At 38.7% G+C, this 23,636-nt stretch overlaps 1 protein-coding gene across 1 annotated transcript in view; it reads right to left on the bottom strand.

The window, feature by feature from the left end:
• Positions 1 to 2,264: 2,264 nt before the first annotated feature.
• Positions 2,265 to 23,636, bottom strand: part of LOC309856545 (uncharacterized protein) — a 292,169-nt gene continuing 270,797 nt past the window's right edge. The window contains exon 2 of the mRNA XM_082717899.1: positions 2,265 to 3,123. Coding sequence (XP_082574025.1) covers positions 2,419 to 3,123 — 705 coding nt within the window. The 3' untranslated portion in view covers positions 2,265 to 2,418. The remainder of the gene's footprint in view (positions 3,124 to 23,636) is intronic.

The raw sequence follows: 23,636 nt of genomic DNA, 5'->3' as shown, positions 1-23,636 counted from the left end.
CTATATCACCGACTCTCTCTTCTGCTTCATTTATCCTTGCTTTTAGAGCCTCTCTTTGGGACTGCATTTCAGGAAGAGCATTTTTAATTTTGGCCTGACTAGATCTTTGTTCTTTTATTTCTACAGTAAGGGATTCTCTAGTGTCTTCTATGCTTTTTTTAAAACCCAGCTAGTATTTTTAGAGTTATTGTTTTAAATTCTAATTCAGATATCTGACTTATATCCTTATTGATTAAATCCCTGGCAGTGAGTACTACTGCTTGTTCATTCTTTTGTGGTGAATGTCTCCATTTCATCATTTTGCCCAGAAAAGAACAGAAGAAAGAGAGAGAAAAGACAGCAATAACAAGAACAGAAAAAAGAAAAAAAAACAAAAACAAAAACAAAATAAGAAAAAAATCAACTAACAAAACAGAACAAAACAAAAAACTAAATCCTTTGCTTGTTTAAAACAAAACAGATCCCCAAATAGGAAGGACAGAAAACATATATATACATACAAAAATAAAATAAAATACAATGAAAGGAAACCAAAAGTTAGTTTTATATATATATATTTTTAAAAAGAACAAATAAATAATTGAAAACATAAAAAGTAGCTGAAAAAATAATACTGGAAGACTAAAGAATAAAAAAACCCAGGAATGCTATATATTGTTTTCCCTAAGAGCTGAAGCTTTGCAGTTCTCTATGATCAGTAACTTGGTGCTAGCCAGTTGCTCCTGCTGGTCTTCTGGGGGAGGGGCCTGTTGCACTGATTCTCAGGTGTCCTTATCATTGTGGAAATACACCTGCCTTGCCAGGGGACCAGGCTCAGTGTAAGAGGCTCCACATTGGTGCTGTTTTGCTCCCTGAGGCTTTAAGCACCAATGGGCAGGATGAAAATGGTGGCAACCCACTCTCTAGCCCCAGAGCTGAAAGTGTGTGCCCCTCACTCTTCAGTGAACCCTAATAGAAAAGCAGTCCATCACTCTCATCTCCCTGGTTTCCATGGGAACTCTGTGTTCACCCAGGCTGTGACCAGGCATTTTTATCTCAGGCACACAACTGAGTTTCAAGACTTCAAATTATATGGACTCCTGCAGCTTGACTTCCTATCTGAGCTCCAGATTCATATTTTTCCAGCTACTTGCATGGTAGTTCTACTTGGGTATCTAATAGGTGTCTCAGATTTTACATGATACAACTTCCCACCCCTCCACCCCAGATATGCCTCTGGCAAAAGTCCCCAAATTAATAAATAGCACTACTGTCAACCCAGGTGTTCATGTCCAAATATCAGAACCTAGATTATTTTCTTCATTTCTCATTCTTCACCTCTGGTCTATGAGCAAATCTTGTTGACCCATCCAGATCCAGCTAGATAGAACATGTCTCATCATCCATTCATGAGCCTCCCCTCCAGTTCAGCCACCAATATCTCTCATTGGACCAACTGTAGTATCTCCTGACTGGCCTCCCAGCTTCAACTCTTCCCTACACCTTACATTCGTCAAAGCAGCCAGACTCACTTTCTTAACTTTCAAGGGGATTTATTCTACTTCATATTCAATATCACAAACTGGAGGCTCAGCCTTGACCATGTTTTCTTCAGCTCTTCTAATAAGGTAATTTTGGTTTTCTGCTACCAAATTACTTCAATGGAAGAAAGGATACAACTGAAGGAGAAAATTGTATTTGGATATTTTGTAAGGGCAGTATGCACGTCTAAAACGGTGACCTACAAAGTCACTCCCCTGTGTATGGAAAGCCAGCCTAAGGTTCAGTTACACTGTTACTATTGCCCAAGGCAAGCTTGTCAAAGAAATATTGTGCCATTCCTGTTTCTAAGACTCCAATGTTGCTACCCAGAAGCAACAATTGTTAACATTTATATATTTTAATAAGCTAAAAGTTTCCAAGTAAAGTTGTTTCAAGTAAAGGCTTTAATACCAGCCTGATCCCATTCTTCACTTTTTCCATAGGGACGATAACTGTTATAAATTCTAGACCATGTTCTTTTATACTTTTACCATACATATACACCCACTGACACCCAGGGCCCCAGACCACCCACCTCTGCCCCCACATCATTTATAAAGGCAAGACTGATTTGTGTTTTCCAGGGTCCTATGTAATATCTTCTCCCTCCACCTCCCGAGATCCTGAGATGCATGTGGATGGGCTTAGGGGGATGCAAGGACTCCTGGATTCCTGTTTTAAAACCTAAAAGGTGAAAGATTTGCATTCAAATCAACCAGAGACCTTTTTTTAAATTTAGGAATGAAATAACTTTATTGAAACCGAACAACTTTTTTATGGCAAAACTGGGAGAAAAGAACTGGAACCTTTTGCAGAAGCAATACAGCAATAAGCATGCTCAACTTGGTGATCAGGGAAAGGCACCATGCGCCCTGGGGCTACGGGGAAACAGTCAACTCAGTACTTTTTGTCGCCGTCGCCCAGGGTGAGCTTGTCAAACAGGTACTCTGCCAGGCCATCTTCCGGAGCCCGCATCTTGCGCAGGCTGGTGACATAGCCCCCCAGCTCTTTGATGGCCTCGACTTGCTCGTGCAGGTAGTGGCTCTCCAGGAAGTCGCACAGCTGGGCGTCGTTCTTGTCGGTGGCCAGCTGGTGCAGGTCGAGCAGGCTCTGGTTCACGCTCTTCTCCAGGTGCAGGGCGCACTCCATGGCCTTTAGGCCGCCCTCCCAGTCGTCGCGGTCCGGCTTCTTGATGTCGCGGAGGCGGAGGCGGCCCCCGCGCTGGTTCTGCAGCTCCATCAGCTTCTCGGCGTGCTGGGTCTCCTTGCGGGACCGGCGCATGAAGAAGCGGGCGAAGTGCTTCAAGGCCACGTCGTCGCGGTCGAAGTAGAAGGCCATGGACAGGTACACGTAGGAGGCGTAGAGCTCCAGGCTGATCTGGCTGTTGACGGCGGCCTCGCAGTCGGGGTGGTAGTTCTGGCGCACTTGGGAGAGCAGCAGGGTGGCCATGGCTGGCGGCCCGGGCACCAGGGCGAAGGCGAAGGTGGCGCGGAGGCGAGGGCTGCGGGACCAAAGTCCGTGGGGGCAGATGCTCTTCAAGGTGGGCGCTGAGAGAGGTTGGAGATGGGCAGGCTCCTGGGCTGGCAGCTCACGAGCTCTGGGCTGGAACCGGAAGGTATGTCCGTTACCCGGTGTTGGGGGGTGGGGTGAGGATCCGTTAGCAGGTCATTGGGGTCAGAGTGGAGGGGGCCCTAGGCTCTGGAGGGACTAGGGGGTGTGGCTGGGGGCGTGGCTGGGGGCGTGGTTGGAGGCGGAGTGGAATGAGAGCACTATTCAGGGTTCAGAGGAACCGGGTGACACAGTGTGACTCTGCTGAGCATGTAGCTTAAATATTTTTAACTGTTGGGCGCCTGGGTGGCTCAGTGGTTAAGCCGCTGCCTTCGGCTCAGGTCATGATCTCAGGGTCCTGGGATCGAGTCCCGCATCGGGCTCTCTGCTCAGCAGGGAGCCTGCTTCCTCCTCTCTCTCTCTCTGCCTCTCTGCCTGCCTCTCTGCCTACTTGTGATTTCTCTCTGTCAAATAAATAAAGAAAATCTTTGAAAAAAAATATTTTTAACTGTTAGTCATGAATATAAGTGCAACTGTTTTGAGTTAGTCACATGCATGGTTTCTTGAGCAATCTCCTTGAATACTATCATGATGGGATTGTTCACCAAATACAGTGCTTTTGTGCTATCATTGGAATATTTAGTATCCCAAAGCTTTATTTGGATGGCAGCTATCCTCAGTGACTCAACATCCATATTAACGACACTTCTGATAGCCTCCTCACTCAGTTCCCAGACCTTATCGTTTCACAGACCTCCACTTCTCTCCTATTCACGATCAGGTTCATTCTTTTCCAACAGCAGAGCAGCACCTCCAAAGTCTCAGCAAATCTTTCCACCTCTCAATCTTCCACTCTTTCTGCATTTCTTCCTCACTCCCTCTATTCCCTCTCATCTCTTACTATTTCAACGCAGTCCTAGGAACACATTCCTTCTGCCCTGTCTGGACCCCAAAATGGACAGCGCCAGTGATCGCTTCACTGACACCCTAGATTTGCTCACCGCCTCTCACCTGGCTCACTGATTCCCTTTCTCTTGGGGAAGTGCAGATTTCTCTTTTCTCTCACAGAAAACAAGTTTTTAGGTGAATTCCTACAGAAAGCACTGCTAACCATGTGCATGTATTCCTCCCTCCAGCCTCATCTGTACTTTCACTGCTGCTCAGCAAGTCTGTGTTTTTTGTTTTTTATTTTTTAACTCCTTAAATTATATTCTGTGAAATGAACCACATGACAGAGAATACCACCAATCTCAAATTGCCTTTTATTCATGCCCTCAACAAATATTTATTGATTACCTAATATTTCCCAGTCACTGGTCTGTGATTTCATCATACATTAGTAACTAAAAGAGAAATGTCTGTTCCACTGAGGTTTGCACTCTGGTTAGTTTGCATTCCAAACAATCATCTTTCCCCCAACCCCTTATTGATCCAAGTGCATACATACAAGATATTAAACCTGTGTAAGTAAATTTTTAAAAACTATATATTCTTGTAACTCAAGGATCTTATGAAAACATAAGCCCAATCTAGGTATCTTGTTCATTAATTCAGCAATTATTTAGATACTCCTGATGTACATCAGGCAGTCTGTTTTATTCTGGAGATATACAGAAGAATCAAACATGGTCTCTGCTCTCAAGATACAACATAAAGTGACAATATTTTAAATGCTCTCAGATAAAAATAGGATAAAATGCCCATTTTTTTAAAGGTCTTATTTATTCATTTGACAGAGAGAGAGAGGCAGGCAGAAGCAGAGGGATAAGCAGGCTCCCCACTGAGTAGATAGTCGGATTCAGGACTCAATCCCAGGACCCTGGGATCATGACCTGAGCTGAAGGCAGATGCCTAACGGACTGAGCCACCCAGGCACCCTAAAATGCCTATTTTCATAGAAACGTTTAATCTCATGGCTCTAGTTGCTACACTTTTTTTTTTTGGTCTTTTTATTCCTCTTTGGAAGTTTATGCTACTTTATAATCCATTTCTATGAAGAAAGCAAAGGATCAAATATCAAATATCACAATGTAAATTTCTCTAAGAGTTTTAGAGTTATAAAAATTGTTGATTTTGTAAGGAGATAGAATAATAACAATATCTACTTGTTAAGTTGATTTTAATGATTAAATCACACACTAGAGATGGAAAAGAACTACACAATCAGTTCTCAATGACCTAAAATTTTATTTTATATTTACTTAACACAAGTGTTTTGTCTGTTTTTAAAGATTGATTTATTCATTTTTAGAGAGATAGACAGCAAAAGCAGAAAGAGCAGAGGGAAAGAGAATCCCAAGTAGAATCCATGGTGAGCATGAGCTGGAGGCAGTGTTTGATCTCATGACCCTGAGATCATGACCTGAGCCCAAACCAAGAGTCCAGTGCTTAACCCACTGAGCCACTCAGGTGCCCCCACAAGTACTTTATCTTAATATAATTGTAGAGTTTAAAAATTTCCTTGGGAGATTCTATTATAGACTTCACTATAAAAATCTACTTAAGTGAAAGAGGTCTTGATTTTGTAGAATATTTTCTCATTATATTCCCAAGATTATTTAATAATTAATTTATCCCCACAATTCTATTCTATAAATATTTAAAATAATAATGTTATTGAATAGTTTTGTGTGTACATATACTAAAGGGTCTAAATGGTGTTTCTCAGATATTTCTTCCCTCATAATTACTTCCTAAGGAAGTAGATTACAGTAAAATATATGTTATAACTATGAGAAACCTAAGACATGAAAACCAGCTCTTTAAGAGAAAATCAACAAACAAGCATAGACTAGGACTTCAAATTTCCACAAAGGAAATATACATATGTGTAAACAAAACCATTCCATTCAGTTTTTCTTTAGTGAGGAATATAAAATTAAATACAAACATAGAATGGGAAAAGTATAGAGCAGATGATTATGTTTTTTTAAAAATATGATTATAGGACCACAAAATGAAATGTTTGTGGTCAGTATTTGGGTTAGGCTTCTCCAGGGCAATAGAACCAATAAAATATATATATCTTATTATTATAAGAGATTGGTTTATATGGAAGTTGAATCAAATTGTACACCTGAAACTAATATTACACTGTATATTAACTAACTGGAATTTAAATTAAAACTAAATAAATTCTGGAGGGGAAAAAAGGAAATTAGCATATGCAATTACAGAGGCTGACAAGTCACAAGAGCTATCGTCAGCAAACCAGAGACCCAGAAGAGATGATGGCTTAGGTACAAACGCCAGCAGCATTAAGAACAAGGAAGATGTGATTTTCAGTTTAAGTTTGAAAGGAAGAAAATACTAACGTCCCACGTGGAAGGCAGGAGGCAGTCCCTCTTACTCAAAGGATAGTCAGTCTTTTTGCTCTTTTCAGGCCTTCAGCTGATTGGATAAGTCTCACCCACATTAAGGAGGGCTATCTACCAATTCAAAGTTTTTTAAGGCAATGTGTTTTTCCAATTTTACTGAGATATATTGGCATATGACTCTGTATTAGTCCAAGATGTACAACATAATGATTTGGAATATATATATGTATATAAAACCAAATAACCAAATAATTACCACAATAAGTTTAGTTAACATTAATTACCTCACATAGTAATTTTTTCTCTAACCATGAGAAGTTTTAGGATTTACTCTCTTAATAACTTTCAAATATACAGTACAGTATGTTAACGATAGTCACAATGCTGTACATTAACCTTCTTGGTTATGTGTATTGCTAGTATTTTGTTGTAATTGTAAATAGAATTGTTTTTAATTTATCTTTTTGTTATGTCATTATTAGTATATAGAAATGCAACTGATTTTTGTGTATTGATTTTGTATCCTGCAGCTTTAATGATTTTTTAAATTAGTTCGAACAGTTTTGAAGTAGAGTCTTTAGCGATTTCTATATATAATACCATACCATCTGCAAAAGAACAGCTTTATTTCTTCCTTCTAATTTAGATATAATTTATTTCTTTTCCTTGACTGATTGCTCTGGCTAGGACTCCCAGTACTTTGTTGAGTAAAAGTGATGAGAATGGGCATCCTTGTTCAATTAAAATCTTAACCTCATCAAAAAACACCCTTACAGGTACACCCAGAATGTTTGACCAAATACCTGGGCACCAAGCAAGTTGACACATAAAATTAACCATTACATTATTTTTCATAGTAGATACAGAGTTAACAAATAAAAATTCAGAATTATAGTCTATGAAAACTATCTGTTTTGAGTTTCAGTTCCCATCATCCTTTAAAAATGTTACAGAACTGAGTGCCTGGGTGGATCAGTCTGTTAACCATTTCCCTTTGGCTCAGGTCATGATTCTAGGGTCCTGAGGTCTAGTCTCACATTGGGCTCCCTGCTCAGCAGGGAGTCTGCTTCTCTCTCTCCATCTACCCTTCCCCAAGCTCATGCTCTCTCTCTCTCTCTCAAATAAATAAATAAAATCCTTTTTAAAAATGTTACAGAACTAATAGTTACACAACTGATAGTAGGCAGTAAGTTCTTTTTTTAAGTTTATTTCTTTTTTGTAGTAGTCTGTATACCCAAGGTGGTACTTAAACTCACAACCCCAAGATCAGAAGTTGCATGCTCTTCTGACTGAGCCAGCCCAGCACCTCTAGACACTTAGCATAATGCTCTCAGAATCCATCCATCTTGGCACAATTGGCAGGATTCCCCTCCTTTTTTGGCTGAATAATATTCCATTGCATATATGTTACAGTTTTACAGTTTCTTTATTCAGCCATCAATGGATACTTAGGTTGTTTCCGTGCCTTGATTATTGCAATAATGCTGGGATACTTGAGGGTACAGGTATATTTTTGAGATAGTGATTCCATTATCTCTGGATATATACCCAGAAGTGAAATACTAGCTCTAGTTCTATTTATATGAATTATAGTTCATATTGTATTTGGTAGTTCATAGTAGTATTTATATGAGTATATGGTAGTTCTATTTATAATTTTTTGAGGAATCACCATACTATTCTCCATAGAGGAATCTCCATACTATTTTCCATGGTGGCTGTACTAATTTCCCTTCCCACCAACAGTGCACGAGGGTTCCCTTTTTTCCACAACCTCACTAGCACTTCTTATGTTTTGTCTTTTTGATGATAACCCTTCTAAGGTATGATATGATAATCTTGTGGTTTTGATTTGCATTTCTCTGATGATGCATGATGTTGAACATCTTTTCATGTACCTGTTGGACATTTGGATGTCTTTGGAAGAAAATGTCCATTTGGTTTCTCTGTCATTTTAAAAATCAGATTGTTTGGGTTTTTGCTATTATGAGTTGTATGAGTTCTTTATATATTTTGGATATTAGTCCCTTCTCAGAGTTATGATTTGCAACTATCTTCTCCCATCCTAAATGTTGCCTTTTCATTTTATTAATTGTTTCCTTTGCTGTGCAGAAACTTTTAAGCTTGATGTTCCCACTTGTTTATTTTTTATTTTGTTGCTTTGCTTTTGGTGTCAAATCCAAAAAGTCATCACCAAGACTAATGTCAAGAGGCTTACCTCCTGTTTTCTTCTAGGAATTTTATAGTTTCAGGTCTTTTATTCAGATTTTCAACCCAATTTGAGTTGATTTTTTTGTGTATGGTTTATGATAGGGATCCAGTTTCATTCTTTTTGTGTAATTCTAGTTTTTCCAACACCATATATTGAAGTGATTTTTCTTTCCGCTTTGTATGTTCATGATCCTTTTGTCATAAGTTATTTGATCATTTCTGTGTGAGGTTATTTCTAACCTTTCTATTCTATTCTATTGATATGTGTCTTTTTATGTCAGTATGATATTGTGTTGATTACTATAGCTTTGTTATAAAGTATGAAATCAGAAAGTGTGGTACCTCCAGCTTTGTTATTCTTTTTTAAGATTTTTTTGACTATTTGGATAATTTTGTGGTTCCATGAAAATTTTAGGATTGTTTATTCTACTTCTGTGAAAGATCCCATTAGAATTTTGATAGGAACTGCATTGAATCTGAGTCTACATTGCTTTGAGTATTATGTACATTTTAAAAAACATTAATTCTTCCAAACTGTGAGCATGGAATGTCCAATTATTTGTGTCCTCTTCAGTTTCTTTCATCAATGTCATATAGTTTTCAATGTACATATTTTCCACCTTTAGTATGCATAAACATAAAACTAAGTATAAATATGCTTAAAGGTATGCTCTTGTAACTGTAAAACTAACAATTTATAAATATATGCAAATAAAACTATGAAATGATAAAATTAAAATTAAGAAATTCCAATTATGCTTCAGATTGTACTTTTTTCTCTTAAACAATGTCATGTATCACTAAGAATAGATCTACAGTCTATTTTCCATATACTGAGATTCAAATTCCCTTTTGAGTACGATGCCTATATACCCTCATATTCGTGGACCATCTTAGTTCTTGACCATGCTTCTTTACTGAAATGACTGACAAACATTGGTTCATATATTTTGTAATATAATTTGGCTTTCAGATAGTGGAAGCCATCATTTAAATATGTCTGTCTATGTTAATTTTTATTAACTTGTAAAGAGTAATGTAATACTTTATTTTGGTACAGTTTATTGATTTTATAAAGTACCATTAAAAGTCTCAATAACTTCTTCGAGTCCTGTCCATGTTGCTACAAAAGTTGGGTATTCATCCTTTCTGATGGAGGCATAATACTCCATAGTGTATATGGACCACATTTTCCTTATCCATTTGTTCGTTGAAGGGCATTTTGGTTGTTTCCATAGTTTGGCAACCGTGGCCATTGCTGCTATAAACACTGGGGTACAGATGGCCCTTCTTTTCACAACATCTGTATCTTTGGAGTAAATACCCAGGAGTGCAATTGCAGGGTCATAGGGAAGCTCTATTTTTAATTTCTTGAGGAATCTCCACACTGTTCTCCAAAGAGGCTGCACCAGCTTGCATTCCCACCAACAGTGTAATAGGGTTTCCCTTTCTCCACATCCCCTCCAACACATGTTGTTTCCTGTCTTGTTAATTTTGGCCATTCTAACTGGTGTAAGGAGATATCTCAATGTGGTTTTAATTTGAATCTCCCTGAGGGCTAGTGATGATGAACATTTTTTCATGTGTCTGATAGCCATTTGTATGTCTTCATTGGAGAAGTGTCTGTTCATATCTTCTGCCCATTTTTTGATATGATTGCCTGTTTTGTGTTTGTTGAGCTTGAGGAGTTCATTATAGATCCTGGATATCAACCTTTTGTCTGTACTGTCGTTTGCAAATATCTTCTCCCATTCTGTGGGTTGCCTCTTTGTTTTTTTGACTGTTTCCTTTGCTGTGCAGAAGCTTTGGATTTTGATGAAGTCCCAAAAGTTTATTTTGGCTTTTGTTTCCTTTGCCTTTGGAGACATATCTTGAAAGAAGTTGCTGTGGCTGATATCGAAGAGATTACTGCCTATGTTCTCTTCTAGGATTCTGATGGATTCCTGTCTCACGTTGAGGTCTTTTATCCATTTTGAGTTTATCTTTGTGTATGGTGTAAGAGAACGGTCAAGTTTCATTCTTCTACATATAGCTGTCCAGTTTTTCCAGCACCATTTATTGAAGAGACTTTTTTCCATTGTATATTTTTTCCTGTTTTGTCGAAGATTAATTGACCATAGAGTTGAGGGTCCATATCTGGGCTCTCTACTCTCTTCCACTGGTCTATGTGTCTGTTTTTATGCTGGTACCATGCTGTCTTGGTGATCACAGCTTTGTAATAGAGCTTGAAATCAGGTAACATGATGCCCCCAGTTTTATTTTTGTTTTTCAACATTTCCTTAGCAGTTCAGGGTCTCTTCTGATTCCATACAAATTTTTGGATTATTTGCTCCAGCTCTTTGAAGAATACCAGTGGAATTTTGATCAGAATGGCATTAAAAGTATAGATTGCTCTAGGCAGTATAGACATTTTAACAATGTTTATTCTTCCGATCCAAGAGCATGGAATGGTCTTCCATCTTTTTGTGTCTTCTTCAATTTCCTTCATGAGTGTTCTGTAGTTCCTCAAGTACAGATCCTTTACCTCTTTGGTTAGGTTTATTCTCAGGTATCTTATGGTTGAATACCCAACTTTTGTAGCAACATGGACGGGACTCGAAGAGATTATGCTGAGTGAAATAAGTCAAGCAGAGAGAGTCAATTATCATATGTTTTCACTTATTTGTGGAGCATAACAAATAACATGGAGGACATGGGGAGTTAGAGAGGAGAAGGGAGTGGGGGAAATTGGAAGGGGAGGTAAACCATGAGAGACTATGGACTCTGAAAAACAATCTGAGGGGTTTGAAGTAGCGGGGAGGTGGGAGGTTGGGGTACCAGGTGGTGGGTATAGAGGGCACGGATTGCATGGAGCACTGGGTGTGGTGAAAAAATAATGAATACTGTTATGCTGAAAATAAATAAATTTTTTAAAAGTCTCAATAACTTCAATAACTGCAGGTACTGAAGTTTCATTCTGTGAAACTACTTTTTATTTCCTAGTCATTGCTTTAAAAAGAAATTTTAGTCTTTGTGGCTGGTAAAATAAGTTGGTGTGACTATAAGGGCAGACGTGGGACAGTTTCTTTTTTATACTAGGACATAACAGTCTAGCAGCAGTCACGTACAACATGATTCGGAGCACACATGTAAATGTGGACACCAAGTTTGTATGACTGTTTTGAGCTTTGAAGAAATCAAGATGATCTTGAAAATACTTCTAGTAATTTCTAATTTAGATGTAAACACAGGAACATATCCATGGAATTCTCAAATACAGCTAGAGAACAGAGTTAAATGGCATGAACACACCATATATCTAATCAATAAGTATTTAGGACTTAATGTATGTCCAGCTTTGTGCAAAATGTTGAATGATTGCAGCAGACATTGACTTTTTAAATTTCAATTAGCATATAGTATATTATTAGTTTCAGAGGTAGAGTTTGCATATAACACCAAGTGCTCATTACATCAAGTGCCCTGCTTGATGCATGACACCCAGTTATCCCATACCCCCACCTACCATCCCTCCAGCAACCCTCAACATGTTCCTTAGAGTTCAACATCTCATGGTTTGTCTCCCTCACTGATTTTGTCTTCTTTTATTCCCCACCCCTTTCCCTATGATCCTCTGTTTTGTTTCTTAAATTCCACATATGAGTGAAATTATATGATAATTGTGTTTCTCTGGCTGGCTTATTCACTCAGCATACCAACTAGCTTCATCTACATCATTGCAAATGGCAAGATTTCATTCTTTTTGATGACTAATACTCCTGTGTGTGTGTGTGTGTGTGTGTGTGTGTGTGTGTATACTACCTCTTCATTATCCATTCATCTATCGATGGACATCTGGGCTCTCTCCAAATTTTGGCTATTGTAGACATTGCTGCTATAAACACTGGGGTACAGGTGCTCCTTTGGATCACTGTGGTTATAATCTTTGGGTAGATACCCAGTAGTGCACTTGCTGGTTCCTAGGGTAGTTCTATTTTTAACTTTTTGAGGAACCTCCACACTCTTATCCAGAGTAGTTGTACAACTTGCATTCCCACCAACAGTGTAAGAGGGTTTCCCTTTCTCTATATCCTTGCCATCATCTGTTGTTTCCCAACTTGTTGCTTTTAGCCATTCTGACCAGTGTGAGGTGGTATCTCATTGTCGTTTTGATTTGTATTTCCCCGATGCCAAGTGATGACACATTTTTTCATGTGTCTGTTGGCCATTTGTATGCCTTCATGGGAGAAATGTCTGTTCATGCCTTCTGCGCATTTCCTAACTGGATTGTTTATTTTGGGGGTATTGAGTTTGATAAGTTCTTTATAGATTTTTGGATACTAGCCCCTTATCTCATAAGACATTTGCAAATATCTTCTTCCATTCAGTAGGTTATCTTTTGATTTTGTCAACTGTTTCCTTTGCTATGCAAAAGTTTTTTTTATCTCAATGAAGTCAGAATAGTTCATTTTTGCCTTTATTTCCCTTACTTTTGAAGACCTGCCTAGCAAGAAGTTGCTATGTCTGAGATCACAGAAATTGCTGCCTGTGTTCTCCTTGAGGATTTTGATGGGTTCCTGCCTCACATTGAGGACTTTCATCCATTTCGAGTTTTTCTTTGCATATGATGTAAGAAAGTGGTCTGGTTTCATTCTTCTGAATGTGGCTGTCCAATTTTCCCAACACCATTTGTTGAAGAGACTTTTTCTATCGTACATTCTTTTCTGGTTTGCCGAAGAATAGTTGACTGTAGAGTTGAGAGTCTATTTCTGGGATCTCTATTCTGTTTCATTGATCTATGTGCAGCTGATATTGACTTTAATCTCATGGCTCAAATATCTGTTTCTGTTCATTTTTTCACTGACAAATGTACATATGACCCATATAAAATTAGTCACTAATGAATTAATAGCCAATAGTGTATGAATTAATATATTCATTTTGAAACATTTATATGTATTCAGTAATACTGGAAATCTTTACTTCTGTTGTCATGGACATAGAAATTGCCACAAAATTGCTATAGAAATTGGTCATACCTTTCCCTACAGAATGATTATGTTTAGCAAAAATATATTTGATGGAATTATGTTAGTTAACCTGAAGATCCATAATGTCTTGAGTGAAACTATAGATATTTTGTTTCACTAAATCAAGTGTAAGTTTTTCCAAACAACTTAGGAAAAAAACATATACCTTAAGAAACTTTCCCTATCACTCCATACCTTACTATATCATTAACAGAGTATGTTTATAGAATAAACATATTTAATGTCATCATTATTCTTCATGATTTGATATAAGTAATGTGCTCTCACTTTTTGATTTTCTAAACTTTTTCTATATTCTCAATGGCTTATTTGCTTACTTCTGCTTTTATAAAAATATGATAATGACCTCAACCTGCCAATGTTAAAACTCAGTGAAAGACACAATTTCCAAAATAATGGTTCTGTAAAGTGTTTCCTCTGTATTATTCTTATTTATCACCTTCACTCTGGGATTTTCATTCTTCAGTTCTTGCTCAGACATGAAAAATAAACAATACCGTTTTTACTTATTTTCTTTAAATCTCTTGACACTTTCCAAATATACCTCTGAGTATTTAAGGTCAGTTAAACCCATTTAGAGAGTTTCAAATTTCTAGGAAATATATGATATTTAGTAGCTTTCTGCAGAAATGATCTTAAATCTCATTTATTATAAAGTGCATTGGTGGACTGGGATATATTCCTTAGCTAGAAAATATCAATATTTTGCTTTTGCTAATGCAGGTGGTGCTCTTAAATTATGATTTCTTACATGACAAACAACCGATGAGGAAAGGCTCATCAGTGATCAACTAAATGCTGTCAGCTGTATGACTTCATTTTCTACCAGTAATGTTACCCCCAATTTTGTTCTGCCAGAAAAGTGCTGATTCTTCAAAACTATTGAAAGTGATATGAATTTATACAGCACATGTGTGCGTCTGTGTGTGTGTTGGAAGAGGGGTTGAATACAAAGACAAAACCTAGCATTCCTTTATAGGACATGAACTAAAGATGTGCTGTAGAGTAACTGGTGGATTTGGGAAGGAAGCCGAGCCCAAAGGCAGCCCTCTTGAAAGGGATGAGTCTGGGGGTGCCTGGGTGGCTCAGTTGACTAAGCCGCTGCCTTCAGCTCAGGTCATGATCCCAGGGTCCTGGGATCGAGTCCTGCATTGGGCTCCTTGCTCAGGGGGGAGCCTGCTTCTCTCTCTGCCTCTGCCTGCTGCTTTGCCTGCTTGTGCTCTCTCTCTCTGACAAATAAACAAATAAAATCTTTTGAAAAGAAAAGAAAGGGATGAGTCTGTTAAAACTGGAAATTGAGGGGGAGAAATCTATCCTTAGGGGTAACACTTTGACTGCCTGTGTGGTAAAGTCCCTGGCCTTGAGTGGAAGGGGAAAGTTGGGCTGAGAGCAGCTTCTGGTGGCAGGGAATACTATTTTCTCTTACCTGCTGCTATTCATACATTTCTTAGCATTCCTTAGATCCTAATGAATTAACAAAGACTAAAAACATTAATGATAACTGGAAATATCAGTTCCATGTTTCAAATAATGTATTGACAATGCTTCCTTCCCATTTTACCATGTCTCTGTCTATTATCAATGATTTTATTCCCTCCTAAATCATTACTTTGGTCCTTAATCAAAAGTATCCCTCAATTATGCTGAAGATAAATGCAGTTTTCCCAGTGTGGCCCTTTCCTCTTAATTCTTTTTTCTTTCTTTCTTTCTTTTTTTTAAAGCTGGACAGCTTCTTTTTTTTCTTTTTTTTTTAAGATTTTATTTATTTATTTGACACAGAGGAAGAGAGATCACAAGCAGGCACAGAGGCAGGCAGAGAGAGAGAGAGAAGGAAGCAGGCTCCCCGCTGAGCAGAAAGCCCGATGCGGGGCTCGATCTCAGGACCCTGTGATCATGACCTGAGCCAAAGGCAGAGGCTTTAACCCACTGAGCCACCCAGGTGCCCCAATTCTTCTTTCTTTTTCACATTAATAATCCTTAATTTTTAGAAAAAAATAGTTTATAAATTTATCAAGATACACAGTTCTCCAAATTATGAAAATCAATTCCTGTATCATTACAAGTTGGGAAATACATTGATTACATCAGAGTATTTCAGCTAATCATTTTCTCTTCAGAGATTACAGCTACAAGATTAAAAAAAACATTCAGTTTACTCAGTTGCTATGAAGGTAGGATGGGGAAATGGAAATAGGAATAAGAATATTCTTTGTAGAACCAAAAAGCCACTTTCTTTCTCCCAGAGGCAGTTTTATAAACCATAGTGGTGATTCTCCTAGCCATCCGGTTAAATATATGTGGTTAGATTACATTCTAAACTAAACCAGTCCATTGGAGTAAGTATCTGTATGGGACACTTGGTTTTATAAAACTGTTTCATAGCTGAGTGATGTAGAGCATCTCTGTCTTGCAAAGGAGTGCTGTTGGGTCAGATAAGCAAGAGAAAACACATAATAATATAGTATTAGAAATAGTTTTATATGGGAGAAGGGGGTGGGATTATGGACATTGGGGAGGGTATGTGCTTTGGTGAGTGCTGTGAAGTGTGTAAACCTGGTGATTCACAGACCTGTACCCCTGGGGATAAAAATATATGTTTATAAAAAATAAAAAGTTAAAAAAAAAAAAAAAGAAATAGTTTTATAAAACAATACTTCCATTTGTATTTTGTGATGGTTAAATAACATCTTAGAAAACCATTGTGTATACGTGTGTATTGAATGCAGACATTTGTGGGGTTTTTTGTTTTTTATAAATTTTATTTATTTATTTGACAGATAGACATCACAAATTGGCAGAGAGGCAGGCAGAGAGAGAGAGGAGGAGGAAGCAGGCTCCCGCTGAGCAGAGAGCCCGATGCGGCGCTCGATCCCAGGACCCTGGGATCATGACCCGAGCCGAAGGCAGAGGCTTTAACCCACTGAGCCACCCAGGTACCCCTGAAAGTATACATCTGTATGTACATGTTAGGCTTTGATAGTTAATTTCAGTGTTAGCTAAAATTTAGTCCTTGAGGGGGGCAAGATGGTGTCAGAGTAGGGGACCTTGTTTCATCTGGTCCCTCAAATTTAACAGGACATCTATCAAACCATTCAAAGCAAACATGAATTCAACCTGAGATGTAAGAAGATTTATCTGGAGCTCTACAAGCAGAAAAATGACTATTTTTTGCAAGGTAGCAGGTACAAAACCTTGAATCTTCAGGGGAAATATTGGAAGAGAAATGGAGGGGAGAGTGAACCTCCATAATCCAGCCACCATAAAGTGATAAAACACCAGAGCAAAAAATCCGGACCCTTACAAATCCACTCCAGTGAGAGACATCCCTTTCTGAAAAGGGCACAGGGGATAAATAGGGCAGAATTCTAGGTGGATTATTGTGGTTTCAGGAATCCACAACATTCAGAAAGTTTGGGGGAGCCTGAACTGATACAGTGCCCAAGCAGTGGAGTGGGGAGACTGGTTATCGTCAATGAGCCCAGAAGGGATTCTCAGCTCTAGTCACAATAAGCCAGAAGCTGGGCTGGTAGGGAGACCACTCTCTGCCTCACCCCCCTCAAAAGGACTAGAAGGTGCGGGCTGTTTAACATCCCAGGGGTGATATAAAACAGTTCTCACCATGACAGGGCAACAGCTCTCAGGGTGGTGTGGCCCACAATAGGACACTGGGGCAGCACCCAGTCTTGTCCTGTAAGCTGTGGAAGAGGGTGCATGTGCCAGCCCACGGCCACTTGCAATTGCAAAGTCACAAAGCACAGAGACACTTGGGGGTCCCTGAAACTCCCCTGGGTGGCTCAAATTTTACATTTCTTTTTTGATTCTTTTAATTTTATTTTTATTTTTTATCCTGTTCCCATTTCAAATTGATTCTTATTTCCTGACTTGTTTTTAACTCACTTTTTAACTTTTTTTCACATCTACATTTTATAGATTTATGTCTCATACTAGTCCGTTTTTTATTCTATGTAGTTTTATCCTGATATATATATAAGTCCTGATTTCTTTGCAATTTTGGGATATAGTGTCTTCTATCACATGGACTAAAAGTCAATCAGGAACAGGTAGATCACCCTGCTTTGTCCACCTGAGAGATTAAAATCTCTCTCTCCCTCTCCCCTTTTTTTTTTTATTGTTTTGAACATCTGGGCTTTGTTTGTGTATCTGTGGTCACTTTTGACCATTTCAGATTTTTTTTTAGGGTCCATTTAGCTTGGGTCATGGTTGATATTTTGGACTTTGTTTATTCTCTCAACCATCCCTTGACAGAATGTCTTGGAGGAGGAACTCTCAACAAAGAAAAGAACCCGAGACAGTGTCCTCTACCACAGAACTAATAGATAGGGCTATAATAAGTAGGATGTCAGAGATAGAATTCAGGATAGCAATCATAAAGTCAACAGCTAGGCTTGAAAAAAGCATTAGTGACAATGGTAGAAATGAGATCTAATCAGGCTGAACTTAAAAATGCTATGAATTAGATGCAGTCTAAACTGGGTGCTCTAACAGCCAGGGTAAATGATGCAGAAGAGAGAATCAGTGATCTAGAAGATAAGCTAATGGAAGGGATGGAAGTTGAGGAAAACAGAAGGAGGCAGCTAGTAGCCCATGAAAATAGACTTAGATTAATGATGCCAGGAAACATTTCACTGTGAGAATTATTGTGATCTCCAATGGATGGAGAGAGAGAGAGAGGACTAAAAGGTATATTTAAGCAAATCAAAGCTGAGAATTCCCTAATCTGGGGAAGGAAACAAGCAGTCATGTCCAAGAGGCAGAGAGGACCCCTCCTAAAATCAATAAAAATAGATCAACACCCCGACATATAATAGTGAAGCCTGCAAATCTTACAGCCAAAGAAACTATCCTGAATAGCTAGGGATAGGAGGTTCCTTACACATGGAGGGAGGAACAGCAGCATGACATCAGATCTATTCACAGAGAACTGGCAGGCCAGAAAGGGCTGGCAAGACATGTTCAGGGTACTAAATGAGCATAACAAGCAGCCAAGAATACTTTATCCAGCAAGGCTATCATTCAGAATGGAAAGAGAGATAAAGAGCTTCCAAGACAGGCAGAAACTGCAAGATTATGTGACCACCAAGCCAGCCCTGCAAGAAATACTAAGGAGAATTCTGTCAGCAAAGAGAGACCCTAAGAGTAATATAGACCAGAAATTAGCAGAGACAATCTACAGAAACAGGGACTTTAAATATAATACAATGGCACTAAATTCATATCTTTCAGTAGTTACTCCCAATTCAAACAGGCTGAATGCTCCAATCAAAAGACACAGGGTTTCAAACTGGGTAAAAAAGCAGGACCTATCCATATGCTGTCTACAAGAGACTCATTTTGAACCTAAAGACACCTCCAGATTGAAAATGAGGAGATGGAGAACCATTTACCAGGCCAACAGACCTCAAAAGAAAGCTGAGGTAGCAATCCTTATACAAGACAAATTTGATGTAAACCAAAGACTATAGTAAGAGATGTAGAGAGACACTGTATCATATGTAAAGGGCCTATCCAACAAGAAAATCTAATTATAAATATCTATGCCTCCAATGTGGGAGCAGCCAAGTATATAAACCAACTAATAGGGGCACCTGGGTGGCTCAGTAGGTTAAGCCTCTGCATTCAGCTCAGGTCATTGTCCCAGCATCGGGCTCTTTGCTCAGCAGGGATCCTGCCTCCCCCCCCCATCCCACCTGCCTCTCTGCCTACTTGCAATCTCTCTCTCTCTGTGTCAAATAAATACACAGTAAAATCTTAAAAAAAACTAATAACCAAAATAAACATGTTGATAATAATAATTAATAGTAGGAAACTTCAACACTCCACTCACAGCAATGGACAGATCATCTAAGCAAAAGATTGAAAAGCAAGAGCTTTGAATGACACATTGGACAAGATGGACTTTGTAGCTATATACAGAATATTCCATCCTAAAACAGGACAAGTGCACATGGAACTTTCTCCAGAATAGAACACATACTGGGTCACAAATCAGATATCAACCAATCCCAAAAAATTTAGATTATTCAATGCATATCACAATGCTCTGAAACTGGAACTCAAACCACAAGAAAAAATTTGAAAGGAACTCAAACACTAGAAAGTTAAAGAGCATCCTGCTAAAGAATGAAGGAGTCAAACAGGAAATTAAAGAAGAACTTAAACAATCCATTCAAAACAATGAAAATGAAAACATATTGGTTCAAAACCTATGGGATACTACAAGGGTGGTCCTTAAATGGAAATATACAGCCATTCAAGCCTCTCTCAAAAAATTTAGAAAAATCCAAAATGCACAAGCTAACCTTACACCTAAAGGACCTGGAGAAAGAACAAATAAAGCCTAAACCAAGCAGGAGAAAAGAAATAATAAAGATTAGAATAGAAATCAATGAAATAGAAACTAGAAGAACAGTAGAACAGATCAACAAAACTATAAGCTTGTTCTTTGAAAGAATTAATAAGATCGATAAACCTCTGGCCAAACTTATCCAAAAGAAGAGAAAGGACCCAAATTACTAAAGTAGTGAATGAAAGGGGAGAAATCACAACTAATACCAAGGAAATAGAGACAATTATAAGAACTTATTACCAGCAACTACATGCCAACAAATTAGGCAATCTGGGGGGGGAAAGGATGCATTCCTAGAAACCTATATACTACCAAGACTGAAACAGAAAGAAACAATCTGAACAGACCAATAACCAGCAAAGAAATTGAAGCAGTAATCAAAAACCTCCCAAAAAACCAAGAGTCCAAAGCCAGATGGCTTCCCAGGGGAATTCTACCAAACATTTAAAGAAGAAATAATACCTATTCTACTGAAGTTATTTCAAAAAATAGGAATGGAAGGAAAACTTCCAAACTCATTCTATGAGGCCAGCATTACCTTGATCCCAAAACCAGACAAAGACCCCATCAAAAAGGAGAATTATAGACCAATATCCCTGATGAACATGGGTGCCAAAATACTCAACAAGATCCTAGCCAGTAGGATCCAACAGTACATTAAAAGGGATTATTAACTGTGACCAGGTGGGATTTATTCCTGGTATGTAAAGGTGGTTCAACATTTGCAAATCAATCAATGTGATATATCACATTAGCAAAAGAGACAAGAACCATATGATCCTCTCAATTGATGCAGAAAAAGCATTTGACAAAATATAATACCCTTTCCTGACTAAAACTTTTCAAAGTTTAGGGATAAAGGGAATATAACTCAGTATCATAAAAGCCATCTATGGAAAAACCCGCAATGAACATCATTCTCAATGGGGAAAAACTGAGAGCTTTTCCCTTAAGGTCAGAAACACGACAGAGATGCCCACTCTCAACACTTTCGTTCAACACAGTACTAGAAGTCCTAGCCTGAGCAATCAGAAAACAAAAAGAAATAAAAGGCATTCAAATTGCCAAAAAGAACTCAAACTCCCTTTTTTTGCAGGTGACTTGATACTTCAAGTGGAAAACCCAAAGGACTCCACTCCCAAATTACTAGAACTCATATAGCAACTCACTAACAAGGCAGGATCCAAAATCAATGCACAGAAATCAGTTGCTTTTCTATACACTAACAAGGTGACTGAAGAAAGAGAAATTAAGTAATCGATTCCATTTACAGTAGCACCAAAAACTATAAGATACCTAGGAATAAATCTAACCAAAGAGGTAAAGGATCTGTAGTCTAGAAACTACAGAACACTTGTGAAAGAAATTGAGGAAGACACAAAGAAATGGAAAAGCATTCCATGCTTATGGATTGGAAGAATAAATATTGTTAAAATGTCTGTGCTACCCAGAGAAATCTACACTTTCAGTGCAATCCCTATCACAATACCACTGAAATTTTTCACAGAGCTGGAACAAACAATTCTAAAATTTGTATGGAACCGGAAAAAAACCCTGAATCACCAGGGGATTGTTGAAAAAGAAAACCAAAGCTGCTGAAGTACCCTAGCTCTTGAACCACTAAAACTGAGAAAACCGTATTAGAAGTGTAGGAAGAGCAGTTTCACTTTGACCACAGAGCCCCACCCCTAGGCCAGCACAATCCCACCAAGGTGGTTCTTTTTTTTTTTTTTTAAGATTTTATTTATTTATTTGACAGACAGAGATCACAAGCAGGCAGAGAGGCAGGCAGAGAGAGGAGGAAGCAGGCTCCCCACTGAGCAGACAGCCCGATGCGGGCCTCGATCCCAGGACCCTGAAATCATGACTTGAGCCGAAGGCAGCGGCTTAACCCACTGAGCCACCCAGGCACCCCAAGATGGTTCTTCAGTGGGGAAAAAAGGATCCAGTATGAACATCCAGGTTTCCCAACTTTATGGAAAGCTTTGTGAGAAGTCCACTTTTGTCTTATAGGGAACACCAGGAAAATTGGGAAGGCTAGGCCACCTGGGATCTGCTAGAAATAAAGGGGAAGGGGCTCACAGCAACCAGCACATGGATCTCGGTGGACTGTGTGCCTGATTGCAGTGGTACCTGATCAGAACATAGCCAGCAGTTCTGCCTACCTGTGGAGTGAAGACAGTGGCCAGGAAGCATGTCAGCAGTTCTTCTTGGATTGGTTCCCTGGCCAGCATTCTCCCCCAGCCATAGAGCCAATCCTGTGGCCGTACCCAGTCAGGGTGGCAGGCCAGCAGCCCCATCCAGCTGCAGAGCATAGCCTCTGAGCTTGCCCAACCAAGAAACCCTATCAGTGACCCCGTGAGGTCTTGGAACCTACCCTATATAGCGTCCTGGCTGCAGAGCCTGGCATACAGCCCTGTTCAGTAGCTGAGCAGAGCCTGCAGCCTTGGCCAGGCAGGGAACCCATTCAGCAAAAACTGTCCAACCCTGGAGCACAGCCAGTGGCCTGCCCAATCACAAACCCTAGCTCATGGCCCTATCTAAAATAAGAGTCTAAGCCTCAGACCACCCAATAAGGTCACACAGCCAGTGACCCTACTTGATCAGAGGCACTTGCAGAGCTTAGCCAATGATCCCACCTGGCCATGGAGACCAGCTGTCAGACCCACTTGATTGTGAAGCCCAACCCTTTTAGACCTCAGAGCATGGGCAGTGACCCTACCTCAATACAGACTTTGATAGTAAGGTGCAGCAATTAGACAAGAAAAATAAATAAAAATCTTACAACTTGAAAAGAAAGAAGTAAAACTATTACTATTTGCAGATGACATGGTTTTCTCTCTCTCTCTCTCTCTCTCTATATATATATATATACACACACACATATATTAAACCATAAATACTCCACAAAAAATTGTTAGAATAAATGAATTCAGTAAAGTTGCAAGATAAAATATAGAAGTCTTCATTTCTATATACACTAATAACAAACTATCAGAAAAGATAGAGAGATCAAAACAACAGTCCCATTTATAATTGCATCAAAAAGAATAAAATACCTAGGTATAAATTTAACCGGGGAGGGAAAATATCTGTGTAATGGAAACTATAAGATATTGATGAAAGAAATTGAAGAAGACATAAATAAATGGAAATATATTCCATACCTGGGGAGTGGAAGAATTAATGCTATTAAAATACTCATACTACCCAAAGCAATCTGCATATTCAGTGCAAACCCTATCAATATTCCAAGGACATTTTTCACAGAGCTAGAAAATTATTCTAAAATCCATATGGAACTCAAAATACCCTGAATAGCCAAAACTATCTTGAGAAAGAAGAACAAAGTTGGAGGTATCACAAACCTGTATTTCAAACTACACTATAAAGCTATAGTAATCAAAACAGTATGGTGCTGGCACAAAAAACACACAGGCAAATCAATGGAACAGAATACAGAGCCCAGAACTAAACTCACACATTTATGTTCAATTAATATATAACAAAGAGGCAAGGATATACAATGGGGAAAATGTTTTCTTCAATGAATAGTGTTGGGAAAACTAGACAGCTACATCCAAAAAAATGAAACAACTTTCTTATATATAAAAATCAACTCAGAATGAATTGAAGGCTTTA

This window comes from Mustela nivalis (genome assembly GCF_964662115.1).
Source record: "Mustela nivalis genome assembly, chromosome: X".
NCBI lineage: Eukaryota > Metazoa > Chordata > Mammalia > Carnivora > Mustelidae > Mustela > Mustela nivalis.
This window is presented reverse-complemented; position numbering and strand designations above follow the sequence as displayed.